This window comes from Onychostoma macrolepis, chromosome 21 (genome assembly GCF_012432095.1).
Source record: "Onychostoma macrolepis isolate SWU-2019 chromosome 21, ASM1243209v1, whole genome shotgun sequence".
NCBI classification, from domain to species: domain Eukaryota; kingdom Metazoa; phylum Chordata; class Actinopteri; order Cypriniformes; family Cyprinidae; genus Onychostoma; species Onychostoma macrolepis.
Window position 1 is genome coordinate 1779271 of NC_081175.1, and position 23876 is coordinate 1803146.

The 23876-nt window shown below is 37.5% G+C and overlaps 1 protein-coding gene across 3 annotated transcripts in view; it reads right to left on the bottom strand.

Moving 5' to 3' along the window:
• Positions 1-1286: 1286 nt before the first annotated feature.
• jakmip2 (janus kinase and microtubule interacting protein 2) overlaps positions 1287-23876 on the bottom strand; it is a 36264-nt gene continuing 13674 nt past the window's right edge. For 2 of the 3 annotated variants that reach the window (XM_058758928.1, XM_058758927.1), the window contains exons 7-21: positions 22758-22898; positions 22618-22671; positions 21394-21516; positions 21152-21280; positions 19597-19680; positions 19333-19395; positions 18283-18381; positions 16400-16498; positions 16274-16327; positions 16094-16159; positions 9711-9779; positions 8854-8931; positions 7701-7904; positions 5979-6044; positions 1287-4986 (exon numbers count right to left, since the gene is read on the bottom strand). In XM_058758928.1, the coding sequence (XP_058614911.1) occupies positions 4789-4986; positions 5979-6044; positions 7701-7904; positions 8854-8931; positions 9711-9779; positions 16094-16159; positions 16274-16327; positions 16400-16498; positions 18283-18381; positions 19333-19395; positions 19597-19680; positions 21152-21280; positions 21394-21516; positions 22618-22671; positions 22758-22898 (1527 nt within the window). In that variant the 3' untranslated portion in view covers positions 1287-4788. Of the gene's footprint in view, positions 4987-5709; positions 5784-5978; positions 6045-7700; positions 7905-8853; positions 8932-9710; positions 9780-16093; positions 16160-16273; positions 16328-16399; positions 16499-18282; positions 18382-19332; positions 19396-19596; positions 19681-21151; positions 21281-21393; positions 21517-22617; positions 22672-22757; positions 22899-23876 lie in introns of all 3 variants that reach the window. The other variant, XM_058758929.1, reaches the window with a different exon arrangement.

A 23876-nucleotide genomic window follows, 5' to 3' on the forward strand; every position in this document is an offset into this window, starting at 1 on the left:
ATAGTGCCATCCAGTGGTGTAGATGGGCACATTGTAAAATTACAAATGCCTCACTTGTGTACTTCACTGGGCCTGTGTTAAAAAAAAATAAAAAATAAAAAAAGTATTTGCCCCCATAGTTACTAAATATATATGAAACTGCATCTGTAATGGGGTTCAGCTGGACTAGATGCACCCAGGCCTGATTACTGTTTCAATAAAATCAACACTTAATATTAAGGTGTCAAAGGTCAAAGAAAGTCTAGAAATTATGCAGATGATGAATGAAATACATCAGTCTGGGAAGGGTTACAAAGCTATTTCATGGCACTTGGACTCCAAAGAACCACAGTGAGATCCATTATCCCCAAATGGAAAAGAAAAAAAAAACTGGCACAACCCAGAAGTGGTTGACCTTCCAAAATTCCTCCAAGAGCATAGCGATGACTCATCCAGGAAGTCACAAAGACCCAATGATGGCACTGTAGGAACTGCACACCTCTCTCGCATCAGTCAAGGTCACTGTTCATGACTCCGCTGTTTGAAAGACACTGAAACACAAAAATGACATCCATGCAATAGTGGCGAGGTGAAGCCCTAACCCAGAAGAACTTTAATGCTCGACTGAATTTTGCCAAAACATACCTTGATAACCCTCAAACTTCCAGGGGAATGTTTTGTGGACTGATGATTTTATGAACTGTTTGGAAGACAACAAGTTTAATAACCGTTGATTCTAGAGACTCTGCGGTCCTTGTGTTGTTAGAACTCAAAGTGGCATTTGATACAGTAGATCACAGAATCGTGTGCACATGACTTGAGAATTCAAAGAGTGGCTCTTCAGTGGTTTAAGTCATGTTTGTCAATTAGATATTTTACAGTCAATCTTGGTCAGGTTTTATCAAGTTCAGCTCCTCTTACCGTGGGGTCCCCCAAGGGTTTATTCTTGGCCCACTTTTATTTTCCCTTTATATGCTCCGCAAGGGATCTATTCTTCAGAAACATGGTGTTTATTTTTCTTATAATACCAATGACATGCAGATTTATCTGCCTCTGAAACAAAAATAAATAAATAACAGGAATAAATTGCACCCAAGCTTTGGAACAGTTTACTTTTTCATGTTAGAGCAGCTCCAACTTCTGAATATCCACTTTTAAAGCATATTTGTTGTCTTTGGATTTTAATTGTACATAGCATAAGCCAACAGTTTTTTTTGTTTTTTTTTTCATATGTATGATTTTATTATATCCATGTATGTGTTTACAGACTTTCTCAGGTCGCTGAACACGTCAGTGGTCATTGTTGCTCTTGTTGCCAGAAGTCGTCAGCTCTCCACTGAAAACAAGACGCTATATAAAACTTTATTTCATATAGTGCCTTCAAAGGAAGCTTCTCAAAGCACTGTACAAAGTAACATCCTTTACAATAAAAACTAATATAAATACACAAACCAGCAGAAAATAAAAATACATACATACTAAATGCACCCCAAATACATTTTAAAGTAAGATTTAAAAATTTGGTCCTCATGAATCGCGATTGGAATTAAAATTCTTAACTGTGTTTTTGCAGATGGGGCCCAAACATCTAAAAAGAATAAAAATTACTCTTTGATTCTTCATTTTCCTTTAAAAATCCTCCATTAGAGAGTCATCAATAGTTATTGAGCCAGTGTTGCAGAGCTGAGAAGCATAACTTTAGTCTTATCACTTTTTACAGAGAAAATTGTTAGTCATCCAATTCACTTATATTAACAACAGTGTAAGAATAAGTGTAAAACCCAAATTTTTATAGATAGAAATGTCTGACTGTGCAACCGAGTTGGGACTCAACAGCCTTTGATTCTAGTATTGTATTTGCTTATTAACATTCACAATTTTTCATAGTACTATGTAGATCGTGGTAACCACAGGTAAATGTCACATCTTTTACTCACCTAATTTTAAGCATGCGCTATATCTTTAATATAAACATTTTACAAAATATAATACATAATTATTATTTAATATAGACGGACAAATTCTATATATTGAGGCACTACATTATAATGTTTCGGAAATAAAATACATTTGGTTTAACAAACAGATAATTCTATTGTGACTCCAATCAAACGTGTAGAAAGAAGCATGTTTTCAGCAGTGTTGGGGGTAATGCATTACAAGTAAAGCCAGTTACTTTGTTTTCCCATTGACTGACTGACAGCTTTCCTGTCCTGTGTTGAGAGAAACTGGGACTGAGTTGCGAAAAGTAACGCAAAAGTAACGTAATGCTTTTCATAAAAAGTAATGCAATTAGTTACTTTCTTATGGAGTAACGCATTATTGTAATGCATTACTTTTAAAAGTAAATTTCCTAGCACTGGTTCTCAGAACGTCCAAAGGTGGAAAAAAAGAAAGATTATCATATTTCTGAGGAGGTATTTAGACTTTAATGAAATGAAGCCAAACCTGGTATACAGAATGCCCCAAAAACATATTTACAAGCCAGAGAGACAGCCAATTAAAGGGAGTTAGAAAGATCATTCAGTACAAACCAGTTAGTGAAAGTCCTGCTGGTATGCTACAGCTGTTGATTTGAAAGAGTAGAAAAGAACGAGGCTCAGGGAAGAGATGAGTAAATACAGGGACAGTCAAGGAAGGCGGAAACATTTCGTCTGCAGCCGTCACCACAATACACGCCGCAATTTATAGTCATGAATAAATTCTAAACTGCAAAGTGACTCTACTGCTCAAGCTGCAGGAGGAGAAGTGTATTCACATCAGAAGAAATAGAGACACATGTACATATCAACAAACATATATATTACACTGCAGTCAGAAAGAGGTACTGCTGATCATCATAGACAGGGAATATTATTGGACAACGGGCCTCATTCGTGAACCACAAGCAGAATTGTGGAAATTATCTGTAAAACCGTTCTTATGTAGGGCCTTTAAGTGACAGTTTCAAGAAGAATCGTTTTACTTGTGAAACTCTTGCATGATGTGAATGGTTTCACACGCATAAACTCTCACATGGTGCAACATTTATGAATAAAAATGATCTGTTGCATATGATACGTGGTACAACAATTTACACAAGAACAGTTTAACTTTCATAAACTGTTGCATGTGAATAGTTTTACTTGCATAAATGCGCATGGTGCGACAGTTTATGCAAAACTAAATTTTAAACTGTCATGTGGTACAATAATTTACATAAGAACAGTTTGAGTAATAAAAATTCACTCCATTTATTTTCCAAATGCACATTATTTATCTTATCGTGATTCATTCACGCATATATGGAAGTCAGTTTATACCGATTAAAAAAAATGTAAAAATAAAAGTAATTGTCACTTTTTAATCTCACAATTCTGACTTTCTCAGAATTGCGTAATATAAACATGCAATTGTGAGAAATAAAGTTAGAATTGCGTAAAAAATAGAATTGCAACAAAAAAGTCAGTACTGCAAGATACACTTGCAATTCTGACTTTTCTCACAATTGCAAGTTTATATCTTGCAATTATGACTCAGTTTCTCAGAATTGTGATATAAACTCGCAATTGCGAGTTACGAAGTCCTGTGGGAAAAAAGTAGTTTCTTACAATTTTGAGTTTATCAATTCTAACTTGTATAATATTATAATTCGTATAACTCACAATTCCATGTTATAAAGTCAGAAGATATAAACTTACAATCACGACTTCTTTTCTCTTAATTCTGAGTTTATATCTTGCAATTATGACTTCTTTCTCACTATACCGAAAAAATTTGGAGAAAAAAAGTCAGAATTGCATGTTTATATCACGCAATTGTGAGAAAAAAAGTCAGAATTTTGAGATAAAAAGATGCAATAACCTTTTTATTTTTTATTTATTGGTGGAAACAAGCTTCCATATGCATGTTCTATTTTTTCTATTTTTGTTAGTTTTTTGTGGGTTTTTTACATTGCAATTTTTAATTAAAACGTAGTAGGATGTTCCGGTCAATCATCAAACCTCTCTTTGGTAATGTATACATAAATTCTCCAATCATATAGTCAGTTTAAACCCCGTTCATTTTTTACAAATCTATTGTAATCTCATTTTTTCGAGTGCTATGCCCTCATGTCAAAATCCAATCAACAATGGATGTATAAAACCAAGTAAATTTTTTATTTTCTATAATCTGTTACACGTACGTCACAATACAGAAAAAAAATATCTGTCGCTTCTTTCATTTCATCGCGACTTTTGTAAACTGTAGAATGCGTTAGGTAAAAAAATGGTTTTAGTTGCATAAACTGTCACATTCTGCAAATAGTTTTGCTGCGTAAACCTTTTGCATTTATTTACATTGAAATTTTGCTTGTGATGGAGGAATGAGGCCCAATACGAGGAATAATAAAAAGTTATTTAGTTTTCAGGTTGCAGTAGTCTGCTTAACTTTCTAGGGGTAAACAAAAACTGCTAGTGTGGATGGTTTGTAGTGGATGGTCTCGCTTTCTCTCTCAATCTGTCTCTTTGTCCTTTCTGTGTTCAGGCAGTGAGGAAGACGCCTCTCCTAAGGGGTCCTGATAACAGAGATGCAACAGTCACCTCACTAACAGGCCCTGAGTCAGCACCCAAAGCTCCTGTGAGAGGATGTGTGTCTGCAAAGACGTCCATTTCGCTTCCAATTTCCCAATGTGTGTGTGGGAGGAGAGACAGACAGACAGACAGAGTGAGAAAGAAAGAGGTCTGTGGGTTCTGGTTGGTAGCAGTCGCAGAAGATGCATTAAAGATGTGGTCATGACAGGTCCCTGCATGGCAGAGATAATTTACAATCCTCTAGTTGGGTTGATGATTATGTTTTGTCACACTTGTATTGATCTGTAAGTTCTGTCCTGGTCCTCCACAGAGGTTGAATCCAATGAAGTCCATAATCATTAACTCTGAATTTCCCACTTCCACACAAGCAAAACAAAACAGCCACTAATACACCTTGAGTCATTACAACCGGACGACTGCAGTTGCATGCGACAGCTCCAGGTTGCTTCAAATCCTGTGTGGATGACAAAAGAGACAAAGCCTGAGATCAGATGTGCATTTTTAAAGGAATAGTTCACACAAAAATGAGAATTCGCTGCAAATGTACTCACACTCAGACCAGTTTGTATTTTCATGGGAACATTTGGAGCACTGTCTCAGCAATGGATGCTCTGCAGTGAATGGGTGCCGTCAGAATAAGAGTCCAAACAGCTGATAAAAACATCACAATAATCCACACCACTCCAGTCCATCTTGACAAGCCAAAAGCTGAAACAAATCCATCATTAAGACGTTTTTAACTTTAAACCATTGTTTTGGCCAAAATATGAAATCCATAATAGCTCTTCCTCCAGTGAAAAGATGTCTGGTCTGAATCAGGAGAGAACCAATCACCGTTTACAAGCCAAAACAGCTCTAAACAGATACAGTATATAAAACGTCTTGATGGATTTGTTTCAGCTCTTGGCTTCTCAAGATGGACTGGAGTGGTGTGGATTATTGTGATGTTTTTATCAGCTGTTTGGACTCTCATTCTGACGGCACCCATTCACTGCAGAGCATCCATTGCTGAGACACTGATGCAGTGACACATTTCTCTAAATCTGATCTTGGATGAACTGAGGGGGAGCACATTCTAAACCGTACCTTTAGGAAAAGATTATGACATTTTCCACAAAACACTTTTCAACACGAGAACAGAAAGAATAGAAGGAAGCAGAAAAGATCCTTCACTCACCTCCGCAGGAGATGTCACAGACATCAAGGCCAAAGAATGAAGGCAAGAGAGAAGAATAAAAAGAGAAATAAAAACTGAATGAAAGAAAGAAAGAAAGAAAGAAAAGAAAGAAAGAAATATTAGAGAAATTTATTAATTATGGTTACAGCCAGGACATAGGAAAATGCTCAACATCCATATCACAACAAAAAATGGGAGACATTAAGGAAACATTTTCAGTACAGTGTAAATCATTTGGCCGACAGCAACTGAGATATAACCGGTCTTACCTTCTCCTCTAGATCTTTAATCTGTCTCCTCTGAATGTCAGTCTTGTCCTCCAGGTCTCTGATCCTCTGCATTGAGAGAAACACACGTCACAGATTGTTTATTATGGAATTGCTGCAAACAGGATTGAGAAAGCTGAAATCATTGATCACGGTACAGTACAATTACAGTGCTTATTAATATAAAACCTCATTTATAACTACAGTCTAAGACCACAAGTTAAATCCTCAGAAGATTAACATAAATAGCATAGAAATTTGACATTAAAATTGATTGAATTGGTTTTACAATAGTATGTCCCAACAATCTGCTGCCCTCTTCTGTAGATAAAAGCTACTGCATCATCATCAGATCACCAGTCGACGTACTGTACATCACACAGAACCAACAAACATAAATAGTTTTGTATAGAGGTTTTTATTACACACATCAACTATATTTCGTATATTTTACAGTGCTTCGTATTAGTTTCCAGATCACTGGTGCATTTTACTCACATATGTGACCCTGGAGCACAAAAGCAGTCATAAGTCTCTGGGGTATATTTGTAGCAATAGCCAAAAATACACTGTATGGGTCAAAATTATCGATTTTTCTTTTATGTCAAAAATCATTAGGATATTAAGTAAAGATCATGTTCCATGAAGATATTTTGTAAATGTCTTACCGTAAATGTATCAAAACTTCATTTTTGATTAGTAATATGCATTGCTAAGAACTTCATTTGGACAACTTTAAAGGAGATTTTCTCAATATTTAGATTTTTTTGCACCCTCAGATTCTGTCCGATCCTAACAAACCATACATCAATGGAAATGGATATTATTATTAGTTAACATTTATTTTTTATTCCAAGTAAGGTTTTTATGTTTTTAGTTTTAGTTAACTATAACAATGCACAATTTGGTGCAGATATTTTAATGTACACAGCCAAAAGTAAGATGAAATATTGATAGCTTGCAATGTAAATCAATTATATATATATTTTTTATATATAAAAAAATATAACAACATTTACATAAGATGTATATAAATATCAGTTTTCGCTTAGTTGTAAGATCTACAACTTTTAATGTGGGGGCCAAAATATATAGTGCAATGACATACAATGATGATTGAGAGATGAACAAATAAATGTTCCTCAAAAGCATGTTGTATCATATTTGATATATTTCAGCCATGCCATTTGTCACCCGTCTTCAGTGTTGGGGGTAACACATTACAAGTAACGCGAGTTACATAAGCAGATTACTTTTTCCAAGGACTGTAAATAGTATAGTAAAACATAACAGTTTTATTTACAAGAAAATATATGAATTTGTTTTGAAAACTTTGTTTTCCCATTTTTTCCCATGTTGAGAGAAATTGAATTTTTTATATTAAAAACAAATAAGCGCAAAATTAACAATGCATAATGCATTCTATAAAAAGTAACGTAATTAGTTACCCTTTTAGAGAGTAACGCAATATTGCAATGCACTACTTTTGAAAGTAACTTTCCCCAACATTGCCCATCTTCACATTAAAATAATAATAATATGATTTTTTTAATTCTTCCATCATGAGGATGCCTTCTCTGGCCTGTCTCCTTAGGAATATGAAATATAAATGACAAAGTCTCTTCTCTTTTATTACTTTATCTCATGTTTGGTTACATGAAACACATTCTACTTGCATAAAAATGTGTTAAAAATGCTGAGCATTTGTGGAGATGTGAAGGGTACCTGATGGGCCTGATGGAGCAGCTCCATCCTCTCCTGCAGCACCTGACAGTCGTATTCTCGGCTTTTACGCAGCATCTGTCTGCGCAGTCTCTCCACGGCCGAGCGTAACTCATCCTTCTGCAGCTCGTCCAGAGGTTCTCCGTATTTGATGACTTTATCCTGCTGCAGTGCGTTGTACAGGGTCGCCTCCAGCTCCTGGATTTGCTGTTGTACACACACATTTGTTTTTGTGAATCGTGGGGACATTCTATAGAAGTATTGGTTTTTATACTGTACAAACCGTATTTTCTATCGCCCTACACCTAAACCTACCCCTTACAGGAAACTTCTGCATTTTTACTTTCTCAAAAAAACTCATTCTGATTTATAAGCGTTTTGAAATATGGGGATATGGGGAAATGTCCTCATAAATCACCTTCTCCTTGTAATACTCATGTCATTATACAAATTTGTGTCCTTATGTGTCTCAAAACACATGCACACACGCACACGTTTTTGGTTAAGAGAAAATTTATTGCCAAAATACTTTTGTAAGCAACAAATTCAAGAAAATCTAGAAAAATTAACTGAATTATGTGAAGTTCAAAAAGACAAAGTAATCTAGCCTCTGTAATGAAAATCCAGTGGACTCCCAAATTACAGTTTTTTTTTTTTTCAATTGCTTACACACAATCTTTACTTGTCACACAATTTCTGAAAGCTGACATCCAAACAGCAGAAGCACACACCAAATCTGCAAAACCACACGCTAATTCTCAGCCTTTGACTTCGATTTCATAAAACACTTTTTGCAAAACACAACACACAATTCTCTATGTAACACACACAAATCTAAAATGAATTAATATTATGGTAAAGATGTTTGCAAATGTTTGCTTTTGAGATGTGTTTGAGATATTTTGAATGCAGTGCTTTATTTTGCAAGAGACTTTTTGTGTGTGCAATTCTTAGATTTGTGTGTAAAGTTTCGAAAAAAGAGGCAACGTTTTGAAAATGTGTGTAAGCAGTTGAAAAAAACTGTAAAAGGTCAAACAAAAGCAATAAAACCACTACATCATCAGAAGATACTACTTTGGCTAAAAAAACTATGAAATAATGCAAAATAACAGAATTTTCAGACAAAACATAGCATTTTCTAAAAGAGGTTTTTTACCATATAGGCCTGGTCCAGCGCCTGCTTCCTGTAGTCCAGCTCCTCCTCCAGATAACCCTTCTGTTTGCAGAACATCTCCTGCAAGCCACCAGTCATGATGCAGATGACATCAAGACATCAGTAAACGCTTTCCCCTCAGACTCATGCTGGCCTTCTTTAATTAATGCATCTATCTTGCATTGCATCGCACAAATGACATCTGTGTAATAATTTAAGCTTCTAACACATCCAACACAGGCTACATTACCTTATTATACTGTGAAATAATCAAATGCAAATGCTCTCTCTCTCTCATTTCACTCTGTTATTGACTGTATTAAAAATAAAAACTAGAGGACTTTAGTATTAATAATAGGCCTACATCGATATTGTTAAAGTGTTTGTCTTGTTGCCAGAATGATTGGTCTGTACACTGTAATGGATAATTAAGATAATAAACAGGTAAGATATATGATTTCTTCTCAGATCTATATATTTTGTGGCCCTGTCTTAAATTTATGAGGTGAAAAGCTGTTTTGTTTGAACTTGTTTGTTCGTCTTGTCTCAAAGCTGCCTGCTAGGAATTCAAATCAGTATTTTTTTGTGTTTAATTGTTTACTTAGACTGCCGTTCTTTTCTATCACTTTTTATCAATCCGTGCTGAATGGATTTGAACGGTAGTGTACATTGTTACAAAAGATTTCTAGGAAAAGCAGGAAAAACATCTGGCAAATGCATAGTATGGAGAGCTGGACTTATAAGTACTTTCTTTAAGGCTTTGTTGTAATTAAATAAGTACAAAATTTGTCCTAAATGTGTCCAGAATTTTGACGGGTAGTGTACAAATAATGTGTAAAGATAGGGCTTGTAGTTTGTACCATCTCGAGCTCCAGGTCCATCATCTTCTGATGCAGAGCTGCTTCTGTGCCTTCAATCTGCTGGATCCACTAAATCACAACACAACACACATGCTGATTACTGACAAACATCTGTCAACATCGCAAATAATCATTACGGTCCGTCACTAACAGAGTGAGAAATGTGTGTGAAGTAAATAGAGTATATATTAGTACTGTGAGTGACAACCATGTTTCTAATGTAATGACTAGTGTTATAGTCAAGAAACCACATAAACTGAGACCAAGTCAAAAACAAGACCAGAAAGCACTCGTCAAATTCATCTGAAAGATCCATATTTACTGACCGAGAAATGTCTTGATAAATAATAAAAACAAAAAGTAATTTATACCTACAGCTGCACAGATAATTGCATGACACTAATGTTTTAAACGTAAAAACATGAAGTGGAAAATAAAATGACACTCTCAATATGAAACTAAAACTTGAAGCAAGCGGTTGATTCATTCAATAATGAAACACTGATGTGTGTTGCTTGAAAACGATCTGCTAAGGATTCGTTTAGAACTATTGTCATTGGCGAAACAGCAAAAACTTGTGCTTAAACTGTGTTTAAACTGTCTAAAATGTAAGTCACTTAATATTAACTTCTTGTTTATTGAGCGTGAGATAAATCAATATCATGTTTCCAATCAAGCTTATTTTCGTGAAAACATAACTCTTGCTCTGATGATATTGCTTAATTATATCAAACCTTACAAGCCTAACATAAAAACAAGATATCATGTACTTTTTTGTACCAATATCTTGATCTTTGTGGGCAATTGTATTAATTTTGGTGACATTTTTTACATAATCCCCTCTTAATTTCTGACCCGGCGCAACAGTTTCAAAAGAAATAAGTTACTGAGTGCATCTGAAGCAAAAGAAAATAGTTACTGAAAAAAAAAAAAAAGAAAAGAAATAATTTACTGATTGCATTTGAACACAGATTGTTTCAAATAAGCTTTACAGTGTTTGACAAGAAAACGTTCCAGGTTACGTATGTAACCATGGTTCCCCCGAGGGAACGAGACGCTGCGCCGGAAACGCTAGGGGAACGCTTTCAGCGATACCATGCTCGGAATCATATGTGTAATTAGTCCAAATGATGGGCGAGACGTCACGGGTGGGTGACGTAACGACCAGGAAGCATAAAAGCATGTGAGGTGCAACCGGCGTTAGCTTCTAGGAATGAAGCAAGCTCTAGTAGGGATGCCGGAAGTATGGCCCTGCGACGCAGCATCTCGTTCCCTCGGGGAACCATGGTTACATACGTAACCTGGGACGTTCCCCTTCAGGAACTTGAGCTGCGTCTGAAAAAGCTAGGGGAACGAGATGTCCACACCGCCTGACTTGCAAATCCCTGCCTAGTGTGGAAGAGCACAGCTATGGCAAGAGAACAGAAGTTCTTGCAAATCTGAAAAAAATTCTCGCAAATCTCCGCAAAAAAATTGTGGAGTGGCTCACAATTCTAGGTCATAGAACCTGACGAACGTGAGGGGCGTAGACCATCCCGCAGTGTTGCAGATGTCCTGCATAGGCACACCTTGGAGGCCGCCACACTTCTAGTTGAGTGAGCCCTGACCCCTAATGGTGAGGGGAGATCAGAGGACTCGAGGCTATGGAATAGCATCCTGATCCACCACTTAGCATAAGCTTCTCTGACTGGAGGCCTCAGCGCATGATGGAGGAAACGTGTAACTAGGGGGTGTCTGCCCGCTAGAAGGGGCGTGGTAGGCCGCAATGGCCGCCACGTAAACCTTTAGGGTGGAGTGGGTCAACCCTGCGGAGTATTGGGCCTGCAGAAACTCCAGCACTGTACCAACTGGGCAGTTAACTGGGTCGAGCTGGCGGTCTCCGCACCATGAAATGAAGAGTCTCTCCACTTCAGGGTGTACAATTTCCTCGTTAAGGGGGCTCTGGATTGGAGGATGGTCTCAACAACCTCGGGTGAGAGCCCGGAAGCTATGAGCTGTGCCCCCTCAGGGGCCACACCCACAGCTTCCACAGCTCTGGGCAGGGGTGAAGGATCATGCCCTCCGCCTGTGAGAGGAGATCCCTCCTGACAGGATCCTCCCATGGAGAGCTGTCGAGGAGAGAAATCAGGTCCGAGAACCATACTCGGCCCGGCCAGAACGGGGCTACTAGCAGCAAACGGACCCCGTTCTGGTGCACTCTCTCCCTGGGACCACACAAGGATCTGGTGTGCCAGCCTGTAAAGGGGGCGTGAACGCAGACCTCCCTGGTGGTTCATGTAAGAGACCACCATTGTGTTATCAGTGCACACCAACACATGGTGATCTCTTAGGTCCGGGAGGAAGTGTTTCAGTGCTCGAAACACAGCCAGCATCTCCAGGCAGTTGATGTGCCACGTGAGATGGAGACCGCTCCACAGACCGCGGGCAGGGTGGCCACTCATGACCGCTCCCCAACCGGTGAGGAATGCGTCAATCGCCAGCATTACGCAGTGACAAGGAGCTCCCAGCAGTTTCCAGGAGGAAGAGACTGAGAGAAGCGCTCGCTGGAAACGCCGGTTGGCAGACCGATCTCCTAAAGACACTGAGGAGAGACGGGCACCGTGTAATTCGGTGTACCCTGCTCTTCACCAGAGGGGGCCGGCCCTCATAAGTCCTGGGCCATGGGCATCAGGATTGCCTCTGAAGCCTCCTATTGAAAACAACGGTCCTCAGACCCACGTCATCTCCTAGGAAGATTAGACTGATAGAACCAGAGTCTGCTCAGGCAGGACCCAATGAGATAAACTTCCGAAGGCCAGGTGACCTACTAAGGGAGTACCAGCAGGAGATGGCCGATCTAGCTGCTCTAGAGACCCCCGAAGGGGTGGAGAGCCTCTCAGATCCGCTACGTTTCCTTTCTGGGTGGAAGAGACTGCGAGAAGCGCTCGCTGGAGACCGCCGCACCCTGGAACACTGGCAGGGTTGGCAGACTGATCTCCTGAGGGGACTGAGGAGAGACTGGCACCGTGTGATGCGGTGTACACTGCTCTTCCCCAGAGGGGGCCGGCCCTCAAAAGCCCTGGGCCATAGGCATCAGGACATTCTAGCCGAAGACTATACAGCAAGAATGACGGTCCGCAGATCCGCCTTCTGCCCGGGAGCACCACTCTGACTCCAAAATTCTGGGGAGTACGAGAAGTGACGTTACCTGAATGAGGAGCTGGAACACGATTGGGGCTGCTCCCGCCCAGCAGCCCCTGCTGACCACCTCAACCTCCTCGGAGGAAGAGAGGTAAACATAGGGCTCTCACTCAAGAAATTATCCCATGAGGCTCCTGTATACCATATATATAAAATATATATCTAACTTCTCATAGTCAGATGAAATATATAATTTAATTCCTCAAAATTAAATGCAGCCAAACAACCAGACAAGTTCAATATAATGAACTGTGAATGACCGGCATGCGTTGCCTAGGCAACACACAAGCCAACATAAAAAACAACATCAATCTCCTCGGAGAAAGATAGCTGCAGCGCTTCATCTGGGGAATACAGGTGGAGATAGGGCGAGCCCGTCTCCAACCCGTCCGCCAGATCCATGTGCGATCCCTGCAATCTTAATCTCCGCCGTGCCTCAGCAGCAGCGGGACTGGAACTGCGAGTTCACAGGCACGGACACACTCCTCGGAGCGTGCCCAGCAGTAGCAGAACGTATTGCAGCGGGGAAAAGCACAATCAGCCCCTCTTCCTTTCTCTTTTTTTTCCCCGAGAGCTGACTGCGTGAGCTCCGCTCCCCAGACATGCTGCTCATAATGATATTTGTTCACAATATGCTTGTGCAAACTGCTTTACGAAAGCTCATCCATGTCCTCCACGCCCACCTCCTCGGAGGAAGACAGGCGGAGCATCGATCCCTCTCTCCAAGGGAAAGAAACCGCGGGGCGGGCTTCCGATTCCCAGAGAGCGGGCGCTGGATCTGATGGGAAAGGAAGAAGATAGGGGAGAGCCTTCGGGGAGCGAAGCATACGCAGTGGAAGCCGCTCACAATGCAGGCAGTCGGTCCCCTCGCGAGCAAACTCTGCGTGCTTCACTCCCAAGCAGACCACGCACAAACTGTGTGTATCCCCGCTCGTGATGTAGCGTGGGCAGGGAGGAACACACAATCTGTAACGTGAACTGCTTTCACCCTTATGTTTGTCTTTGCCTCGACTATAGACATACTGGAGCTTTATATGTTGCTGGATTTGTAACTTGACAAACAACAGTAAATAACGCCGGTTTCACACCGCAAGCGTGAGCGGCGCGTGAGCAGCGCGTATTTTTTTCAGCGCCCATGTTAACAAATGAGTGCATTCACACCGGCAGCAGGAGCAGCGCGTCAGCGTCAAGCAGGAGCGTCGCGTGAGCAGCGCTGCAGCGATGGTTTCGGCGCCGAGTCTATTTTTGCTGCGCCGCTCACGCTCAATTAAAGTGACAGCACACTTTTGATGGACAAAATAAATATTTCACACAAAACGTGCTAAAAATGCACAGAATAAGCATGTCTAGTGTGTTTTAAGACAAATTGGAGTAAGTCAGGAAAGAAAATGAACAATCAAAAATATGTATAGAAGATTTACCCATTTTAACTTGTTTTTCATTTTTAATCACCATAAGAAAATTTAAATAATTTTATCAAACTCACAACGAACAATTCATCTTGCTCAGGATCTTAAGTTACAATGGAGTATATACAGTAGGCCTACATAATAAATTCATTTTTCATTCATTATTGACAGCTTCTATAAGAAATGGAGATTATGGGTAAAAGTATATATTAAATAATAATAATAATAATAATAATAATAATTAAAAAAAACAGTATAAACAGCACTTTCTATATTTGAGTATGACTGAAACAACATGATAGGAGATGTTTTTGTTGTTGACCATTTACACGCTAATCCCCAAGACTTCAAAACTTTCAAGTTTATAACTGACCAACTTCTAAAAACAAATTTATAGTTGTCTTTGTAAAGAAATATGTCGCTTTGGAGCCGCTGCTGTGACGCTGAACAAACGCTTCCAGTGTGAATACTCTGGTGAGTCTGCAGCTGCAGTGACGCTGTAGTTACGCTGACGTGATGCTGCCGCGAAGCTCACGCTTGCGGTGTGAAACGGGCGTAAGACTCACAGAACATAGATCGTGACTGACACACACACACAGAGCTTTGCTGAATGACAGAAATCTAACGCCGGTTGCACCTCACGTGCTTTTATGCTTCCTGGTCATGACGTCACCCGCCCGTGACGTCTCACCCATCATTGACTGATTACACATATGATTCAGAGCATGGTATCGCTGAAGGCGTTCCCCTAGCGTTTTCCGACGCAGCTCGAGTTCCTGAAGGGGAACTGCGATTCAACGATGCAAAATAAATTCAATTCTTCTGTAAAAGACAATAGTAAATATTCATTATTCCGTTGCAATGCATTGGCAATTTAGTGATATCAACACAGTTGTGGTCTTGAAATAAAATTCAGACAGATACAAGCCAGAGTACAAATGCAATCGATAATGAGACAAGGCTGAGACCTTCAAAAATTATGTAAACCAATTACATTTTTTTAAATAAAAGTATAACATAATATTTACATAAAATGAATATTAATATCAGTTTTCACTGTTTATCTCCCAATAATTTGTCTTACTAAGATGATATAATGACAGCTATATTATAATATATTATGACAGCTACAGCTTTTAATGTGGGGGGCAAAACATATATGCCTAATGCAACGAACAAATAAACTTTCCTAAAACGCATGTTGCATCATATTTGATACATTTGTCACCTGTCTGTACACAAGAACACAACAAAATAAGATAAAATAAAATATACTAACATGTCTTTAGAACAAGACCAGTCTTGAGTACTACAACACTAGTAATAATTCAGACATGCCATTCATTATTCAAAACACTTTTTGGGCTTCTTTAGAATGCATATCTAATACAGTATATACAGTGCCCTCCACTAATATTGGCACCCTTGGTAAATATGAGCAAAGGTGGCTGTGAAAATAAATATGCATTGTTTATCATTTGATCTTTCATTCAAAAAAAAAAAAAAATCACAAAATTCTAAATATATTAAGGCACTTTAAGTGTTTTTACAACGTTTTGTCATACTGTTTAATGATTGAAATATTGCCGCGGGTGCTTAATATGGATTGCAAATGGCCAAAACTTGCATTTTGTTCACATGTCCCTTTGTTTTATTCTTTTAAGAGGTGATCTAAATATTTGCGGAAAATTGACAGGCTTGTGCTACAGTTCTATGGATGTTTTGCCCTCCAAGTCTTCGAGTCGGTCAGGTGACTGAAAGCTATACAGTATATAACTCGAGGCAGCCACGTACCTTCTCAGCAAGCGACAGCACGGTACTGGCTTGAATAATTGCCACCTGCTCCTCATTCCTCAGGTTCTGCGTAAAACCGTAAACAAACACTGTGCATTGAGTCTCAGGTCTGTATTATTAACATTAAACACTACAACACAAAATCACATGACTAGATTATTACACAAGTCTGTGACGTACCCCGTTGTCCCCGAGTATATCCAGCAGCTTGATGAGGTCTGGTATACACACGTCCTGTTGAGAGCAGAAGATCTGGGTCATGACTTCTCACTGAAAGCAAGTGCCAGTTCATGACTTGATATTTACCTTCACGCCCTCCTTTATACAGTAGATCTGCAGCGCGCTCACTCCCTCAGAGAAAGGATGGATTTGAAGGTTAAACGGAGGCGATCTCCGCTCACGCTCCTGACAGATCACATCAAACACACATTACACACTCACACCGACAGCATTACTCCAACTGTGTGTCTTCAACAAACTATTTAATTATGACAGGCTGCTTCCTTAAAGTGTAGCTTTTATATATCTGTACTTCCACCACTAGATGGATGCCTCCATCTGAGAATGAGAGACAAAGAGAGGTTTCGAGCATTTTGGCAGGATTGTGCACGTATGTGTTTTACTTGTGGTGAATTTTATGCTGAATGATTTATTGTAGAATCAACCAGCCTCGTGGACATACATTTAATAAGACACCATGCCAAAAACAAGCAGTGGCATCCCTGTACAGTATATGTGACCCTGGAGCACAAAACCAGTCTTAAGTCGCTGGGGTATATTTGTAGCAATAGCCAACAATACATTGTTTGGATCAAAATTAAAAAATGCAAAAAATCACAGTGCAGGGTTGGAAAATCAGATTTGTGGCCGGTTGCACCAGCTTTGCACAACCTAGCCTTAGTTTTGACATAAAAGGGCATTAGGTTACAACTTATGCTCAACTAAATTTGTGCATATTTATAACTCGATGATGATGACATATACACTCGTTAACATTTTAAAAGAAAAATATTTATATAAAATAATGACTTGTTATTGGCTCTTCTTTGTATCTCACAATTTAGACTTTTTTCTTGTAATTCTGAGTTTATATATCACAATTCAGACTTATATATAATATATATATATATATATATATATATAAATTTGCAATTCTGAAAAGAAAAGTCATTAAAAGTTGCAATTAACTTTTTTTATTTTTTACTCCATGAAGGGAAAAAAACTTGGACTTGGAAGAATTTGTAGAAAAAAAAGCCAGAATTGCAAAGATACAAACTTATAATTGTGAGATATAAACAGAATTCTGACTTTGCAGAGTTTACCAGAATTGCAAGATAAAAAGCCACAATGACCTTTTACATTTTTTATCCTGTGTCAAAAAAAACAAGCTTTCTATGGTTTCTGAATGTTTTATATATAAAATTTAGATATAAAATCGATTATTAAAATTAATTATTACATGAATTTATTTCATGAATAAATACTATATTCCAGTGGAAAAGTATTTTTACCGTAAGTTAAGTTAGAATTGACTTGAACGGAATAAACTGAAACCTCTGCTCATGTTTGAAGGCTGTTATAGATCACTGAGAGTAAATGTCATGCTCTGTGACTATGCATCGCTTCACAGAGAGCTCATGAACTACTACCTACATTCTGCCTTAAGAATTAATGGTGCAACAAAATTAAGTATAGAATTAGTTACAAACTTTTACTAAGCCTCTAGTGTGCACTTTACCCTCCAGTTTAAGCAAGAGCTTACAGACCTACCCTCACCACCATTAAACTGCCCTGTTTCAATTAGTTGAAACCTAACCCTACATATAAGGTACATATTTACAGATGCCTCATCCAGGAATAATGGTTAAAGTAAATGTGCGGCTGGATGCATCTGGCTCATGAGTACTTGCTATATCTTAAGAACAAACCAAGCTGCAAAATTAAGTTTTGAGTTAAGGTGCAGTCATGTCACAAAATATGCATAGGGAAAACTTTGGAAATGACTGGATTTGCCAGCCAAAATTTGCCGCACAGCTGTAAATGCAATTGCACATTTACTCACAAACTTGTATGAACTAGCATGATCTTTGTCAAAGTTTAACACTGTGGTAAGAGCTTCATGTCAAAATCTTAAGTTAGAGCTTATGGTGCAGCCAGCAGTGATCTGTGGACAGAAATAGAGATCAAACCTCGAGCTCAAGGATGCGAAACTCCAGGAGTTCATTCTGATCTTTAGAGTCCTGTAGTTCCTGCTGCAGCTTTCCGTTTTCATTCTCCAGCTTTTCAACCTGGCAAAAATACATCAGAAGAAATGTCATCTGACTGACAGAGTTTATAAAAGACTTTCACTGTTGGTGCTTTCTTTGTCCTACGAACCTGCCTGCAATTAACAGCCATTACCTCGGACTTCAGTGTCACATGATCCTTCAGAAATCATGCTAATATGCTGATTTGCTGCTCAAGAAACATTTATGATTATTATCAATTTGGAAAACAGTTGTGCTGCTTAATATTGTTGTGGAAACTGTGAAACATGTTTTCAGAATTCTTTGAAGAAGAGAAAGTACAAAAGAACAGCATTTATTTGAAACAGAAATATTTTGTAACATTATTAAACCACTGAATGACAATGTATCAAATATGAAGCAGCACAACTGTTTTCAACATTGATAATAATCAGAAATGTCTCTTGAGAAAATCAGCATATTAGAATGATTTTTGAAAAATCATGTGACACTGAAGACTGGAGTAATGACGCTGAAAATTCAGCTTTGATCGCAATAAATTATATTTTACTATAGATTCACATAGAAAACAGCTATTTTAAATTTTTAAAAATATTTCACATTATTACTGTTTTTATTGTATTTTTAATCAAATAAATACAGCATTGATGGGCAGAAGAGACTTTAAAAAAAATTAATAGAAAAAAAGTAATACAATGTATTTATTTTAACACAAGTTATTACATTGTACCTACACTTACTGTACCTACAAGTACACGCATGCACTGTAACTAAATGTATAATTACACTATTGATCCTGAATCTAAACTTGCCCCAGATGAGAAAAAATAACGCAAAAGTAATGCAATGCAAAAGTAATCTTTCCAAAAGTAATGCAATGCATTACTTTCCATAAAAAAAACTAAGTAACATAATTAGTTACTTTTTTAGGGAGTAACCCAATATTGTAATGCATTACTTTCAAAAGTAACTTTCCCCAACACTTTCACTCACCTTCTCCAGCAGCTCCTGATTGCGCCTGAGGAACAGTTGCTTCTCTTCCACCCATCTGGAGTCCTGTGAGTACGAGAGCAAACGATGTGCATTAGACAAACCTGCCATACTGTGGCTTTATAACCAGATACTTTCGTGAAATCCGTTTGTAAGCATGGACAAAACACTCAGCGAGATAAATACCACACTAGATATTGCAGTCAGAGCGTGCTGTGGGTATACATTTTGCATGCACTAATATCAATAGTAGTAAAAGATGTTTACCTGTCCTTTTAAAGCGAGCTCTTTTTCCAGGTCTTCGATTTTAGCTTTATACCTTTGAGCATCTGCCAAGAGCTGCTCATGAGCCTGCAAAGATAACAAAACTATCAAATATAACAGTATTTTGCTTCAGAAGCTTATGTTTGTGAAAATTTTGTAAGATATATATGAAATGTTGGTCCAATTCTCAACTCAGACTTTTGCCTTAATAAACTCCTAATTTTCTGCATATTAATAGTTAGTAAGGTAGTTGTTCGTTTAGGTGGATTAAGGGATCTAAAATATGATCATGCAGAATAAGACATTAATTTGTGCTTTATAAGTAATTATAAACAGCCAATATGTTAGTAATATTCATGTTGGTTAATAGTGAGAATTTTTTTTTCTGAAATTGTTGGGTTTTGCCATTTAGTTTTCAAACAATCTGTATATATTCTGTATCTGTATATATAATATGAATGGCACCGAGCCCTTGTTGGAACCCTAGTTCATCAGACTTATTAATCTTGACAGATAATAATAAGGGTCTAGAGGAGTCCTCTATATGACCGACTGTATACATACTGTATTTTAATTTCCTGCATGTTTCTGTATGTTGGTTGCACATGATTCAGAACTGTCTGACAAAAGGTTTTCAGATTTTTTGTAATTCTGACAAAACTGCTTCGCTGCTTATTTTTCTAAGAAATGATAATTAAAGATCATGCTAAACTACTTAATAATGTTTTCTTTTCAAGAATGTCACTCTTTTAATGAGGATCAGTGTTATTTTAATATCATTAATATATTTTTGTTAATATTTTGAATGTTTTTATTTGCATGATTTTTCACTTCAAATTACTTTAAGGCTTTAGTAATTTTGTAGTGTGTTTTTGTCATTTTTATAGATTTTTTTTACATTTTTTAATGTCTATACAGTATCTATTATTATTTATTTTTTTTAGTACTTCAGCTTATAAGACCTAAAATATAATTGTCAGAGTCAGTGTCTCATTATTGTCTTAGTCTTCCCAGTGTGACCTAGTTTCTGTCTCCCCTTTGATTTCATCATTTGATTCACCTGTGTCTCGTTAATTATCCTCATGTGCCTCTCTATTTAAGTTCTAGTCTGTCCTGTTTTCCCTTGTCCGGTATTGTATACGTCGATGTTCTACGTGTCATCTGCCTGCCTGTGGATTTACCTTTATGTGTATTTATTAAATACTATTTGACTTCATCATATTTTTCGTGCGTGTTTGCTCGACACCGTAGCATGACAAAAATAAGCTTATTTTTTTGATTTTATTTCTTTTATTTGTTTATTTGCTTTTTAGTTTTTGTTTTAGTTAACAATAATAACCATGATGAGGATTTGACAGTTCATTCATCAGGACAGTTGTACCACCCCAACATTTGAATATCAAAATAAAGTAACATGATAATCATAGAAAAATGTGTATTCATATTATATGTATGAATTGCATTTTTGAAAGAGTTAAAGAGAGGTAAAGAGAGTATTACCTTATTTCTGTAATGTTAATGGGTAAGCAGTTGTGCACAGACAGTATTTGAGGAATACCTTAGCCTCCATTTCAGCGTCCAGCACACCTCCTTTCTGCTCCTGCAGCAGGGCATAGGCTCTCTGAAGAGCCTGATATTCCCGCGTCAACTGCTTAAAGCGCAATTCAGACTCTTCAGCCACCAAACCCTTCAAGAATAAAAAAAAAGTCTATGAGAAATAATGAACATGAACAGCATAAAACACAGGGATCCTGATTGAGAAATGAAATAAATCCACAGTTAATCTTCCTAAATGCTCACCGCATCTAAATCTTCGTCTGGTGTAGCCGGGGTTCGGTCCATGCGCAGGGAAGCCACCGAGGAACTTTCCGAATCCATAGACTCTTCATCATACCCATAGAATGTGTCTACAACAATATGCCTCTGTGTGCAGGAGACAAATAACAATTAATATACAAACTGGTCAATCATTAAGTCCTAACAAAGGTAGAGCATCAAGAAAAGGGGCCCAAATATAGTCAAAGTCTGTGCAAGCAAAATAAAATAGCCTTCATGATAGGTCATGCGAAGTGAATTGATATCACCTAGTATCCAAATTTTAAGATGAGGATCAACATGATTCTTTGATATTTCAGAAATTGTTGCAATAACATACTTCCAGAATGTCTCTAAGGCTGGACAACTCCAGAGCATATGAAGAAGAGTCCCAGTAGATATTTTACATCTTTGACACATGGCAGAGATCCCACCATTAACTTTAGTCTATAGGGGTGTAATATGTTCTATGTAAGATGTTAAATTGAATTTGTCTGTGTTTGGTGGATACCAATACAGTTTGTGACTTTTCTAGAAGAGTACACCAATCACTATCATCATAAGAACACTCCAGATCCGATTCCCATTTAATGTGGACTTTTTTAATGAAAGTTTGGGTCGCTGGTTGCACCAAAAGTTTAGAAAGTGTTGTAACAGTAGCAATGTTTGCATCCACAAATTTGGGGGTATCACATAAAAACACAGAATGGAAGCACCAAGATATGCATTAAAAATCTTAAAATGTGTGTGTATATATATATATATATATATATATATATATATATATATATATATTTTTTTTTTTTTTAACAAAACATACATAAACTACAATGGAAACACATTTACAAAATAAATTATGTGCAACAAAAAAACGTGACTTTGCCTGAACAGAGCAGGTGCACTAATTTGCAGACTGATCTCATTGCACAGTGTCTAAAATATTATTTTAATCATTATGAAACACCTGCGCCAAAGTGTGTCATCAGAATGATTTGGTATAATCAAGTAGTTTATATTAATATTTCACATTTGCAGTTAGATTAATGTGTATTATGCTTTGCATAATTATAAAATGTATTTTAGAGGTAATTTTCATGCATATTTGTACATATAATGTCCCAGGGAAAGAAATGGCACCCATTCAGTGGAATGACTCATTGTTAACTCCCAATTCCCAAACATCAGGCAGCTGAGAAATCACACACTCACCTTTATAGGTCTGCTTCGTTTATGCCTCTTCTTTCTCAAGAGTTTTTCTCTATCCTGAAACGTGTATAAGAAAGATATGATGGAAGGGTGTTTGTTGCTCATGTTGTGACTCGTGTCTGATGTTTTTAAGAAGTACTCACTCGTGTCAGCTCATCAATCATGCTTTGCTGCTCGAGAACCTGCAGCTTGAGGAACTCAATCTCTTGATCGTCGGTGGCCTGATCCAGATCATTCAGAGACTTGAGTTTCTTCAGTGGAGGATGGGAGGTAATCTTCTCCTTCTGAATACAACAAAACAGTACAAATACAACAGCACTGAGAAAAAAAAAAAAAAAGAAAAAAAAACTGGTGTAGAAACAATTAAACTAGTGAATTTCATAACTAATCACAAAGGAACACATTGAAGTAAACAAATTTTGAAGCAGAAAACTGAAATAGTATTTTCTCTTCTAAAACATACTACAAAAATCTTTTTATCTTTGAAAAATATTTTTTTTTTACAGTGAGGATCCAGCCATTTCCACCTGCAAAAAGCAGTACACGGTATTTTATTTACAAGAAATGTTTCTATACACTTTGTAGTGAACAGGTCAGCAGTATATTTATCCAATGTCACCCTTTTGTAAATTTAGAGGAATAGTTCACACGAAAATATTTACTTTATATTAAAAATATTTACTTCTCCTTTGATTATCCAATATATAGATGGGTTTGTTTCGAATGGGTGCCGTCAGAATGAGAGTCCAAACATGTGATAAAACATTACAACAAGTAACATGGATTACTTTGATGGATTATTGTGATGTTTTTAACAGCTGTTTGGACTCTCATTCTGACGGCACCCATTCACTGCACAGTTATATTGTGTTTCCTGTCCATCTGAGAGATTGTGAATTCACATTCAAAAATATTTAAATTGTAACATTTAGTTATATAAACATTTATCTCAAATAACCCCAGTGTTTAGTGCTAAATAAACATGTAAAAATGCTTTAAAACAATATGTCACTATGTGATCCTAAAACAAAACACCTATTTATTTATTTATTTTTTAAAACTGTCAGTGTTACAGCAACATGCACTAAAAGAGACTTGAAAGAACGTGCATTCAAAGTTCAGCTTCTTGACTACAATAACATTACGCTATCTGCTCAAATCAGCACGTTTGTCGTGAGATTAAAATGTAAGTTTAGGAGCAACACTGAGATGCCTTTCTGTGCTTTGTTAGCATTCGGTAACAAATGCATTAGATTTAATCA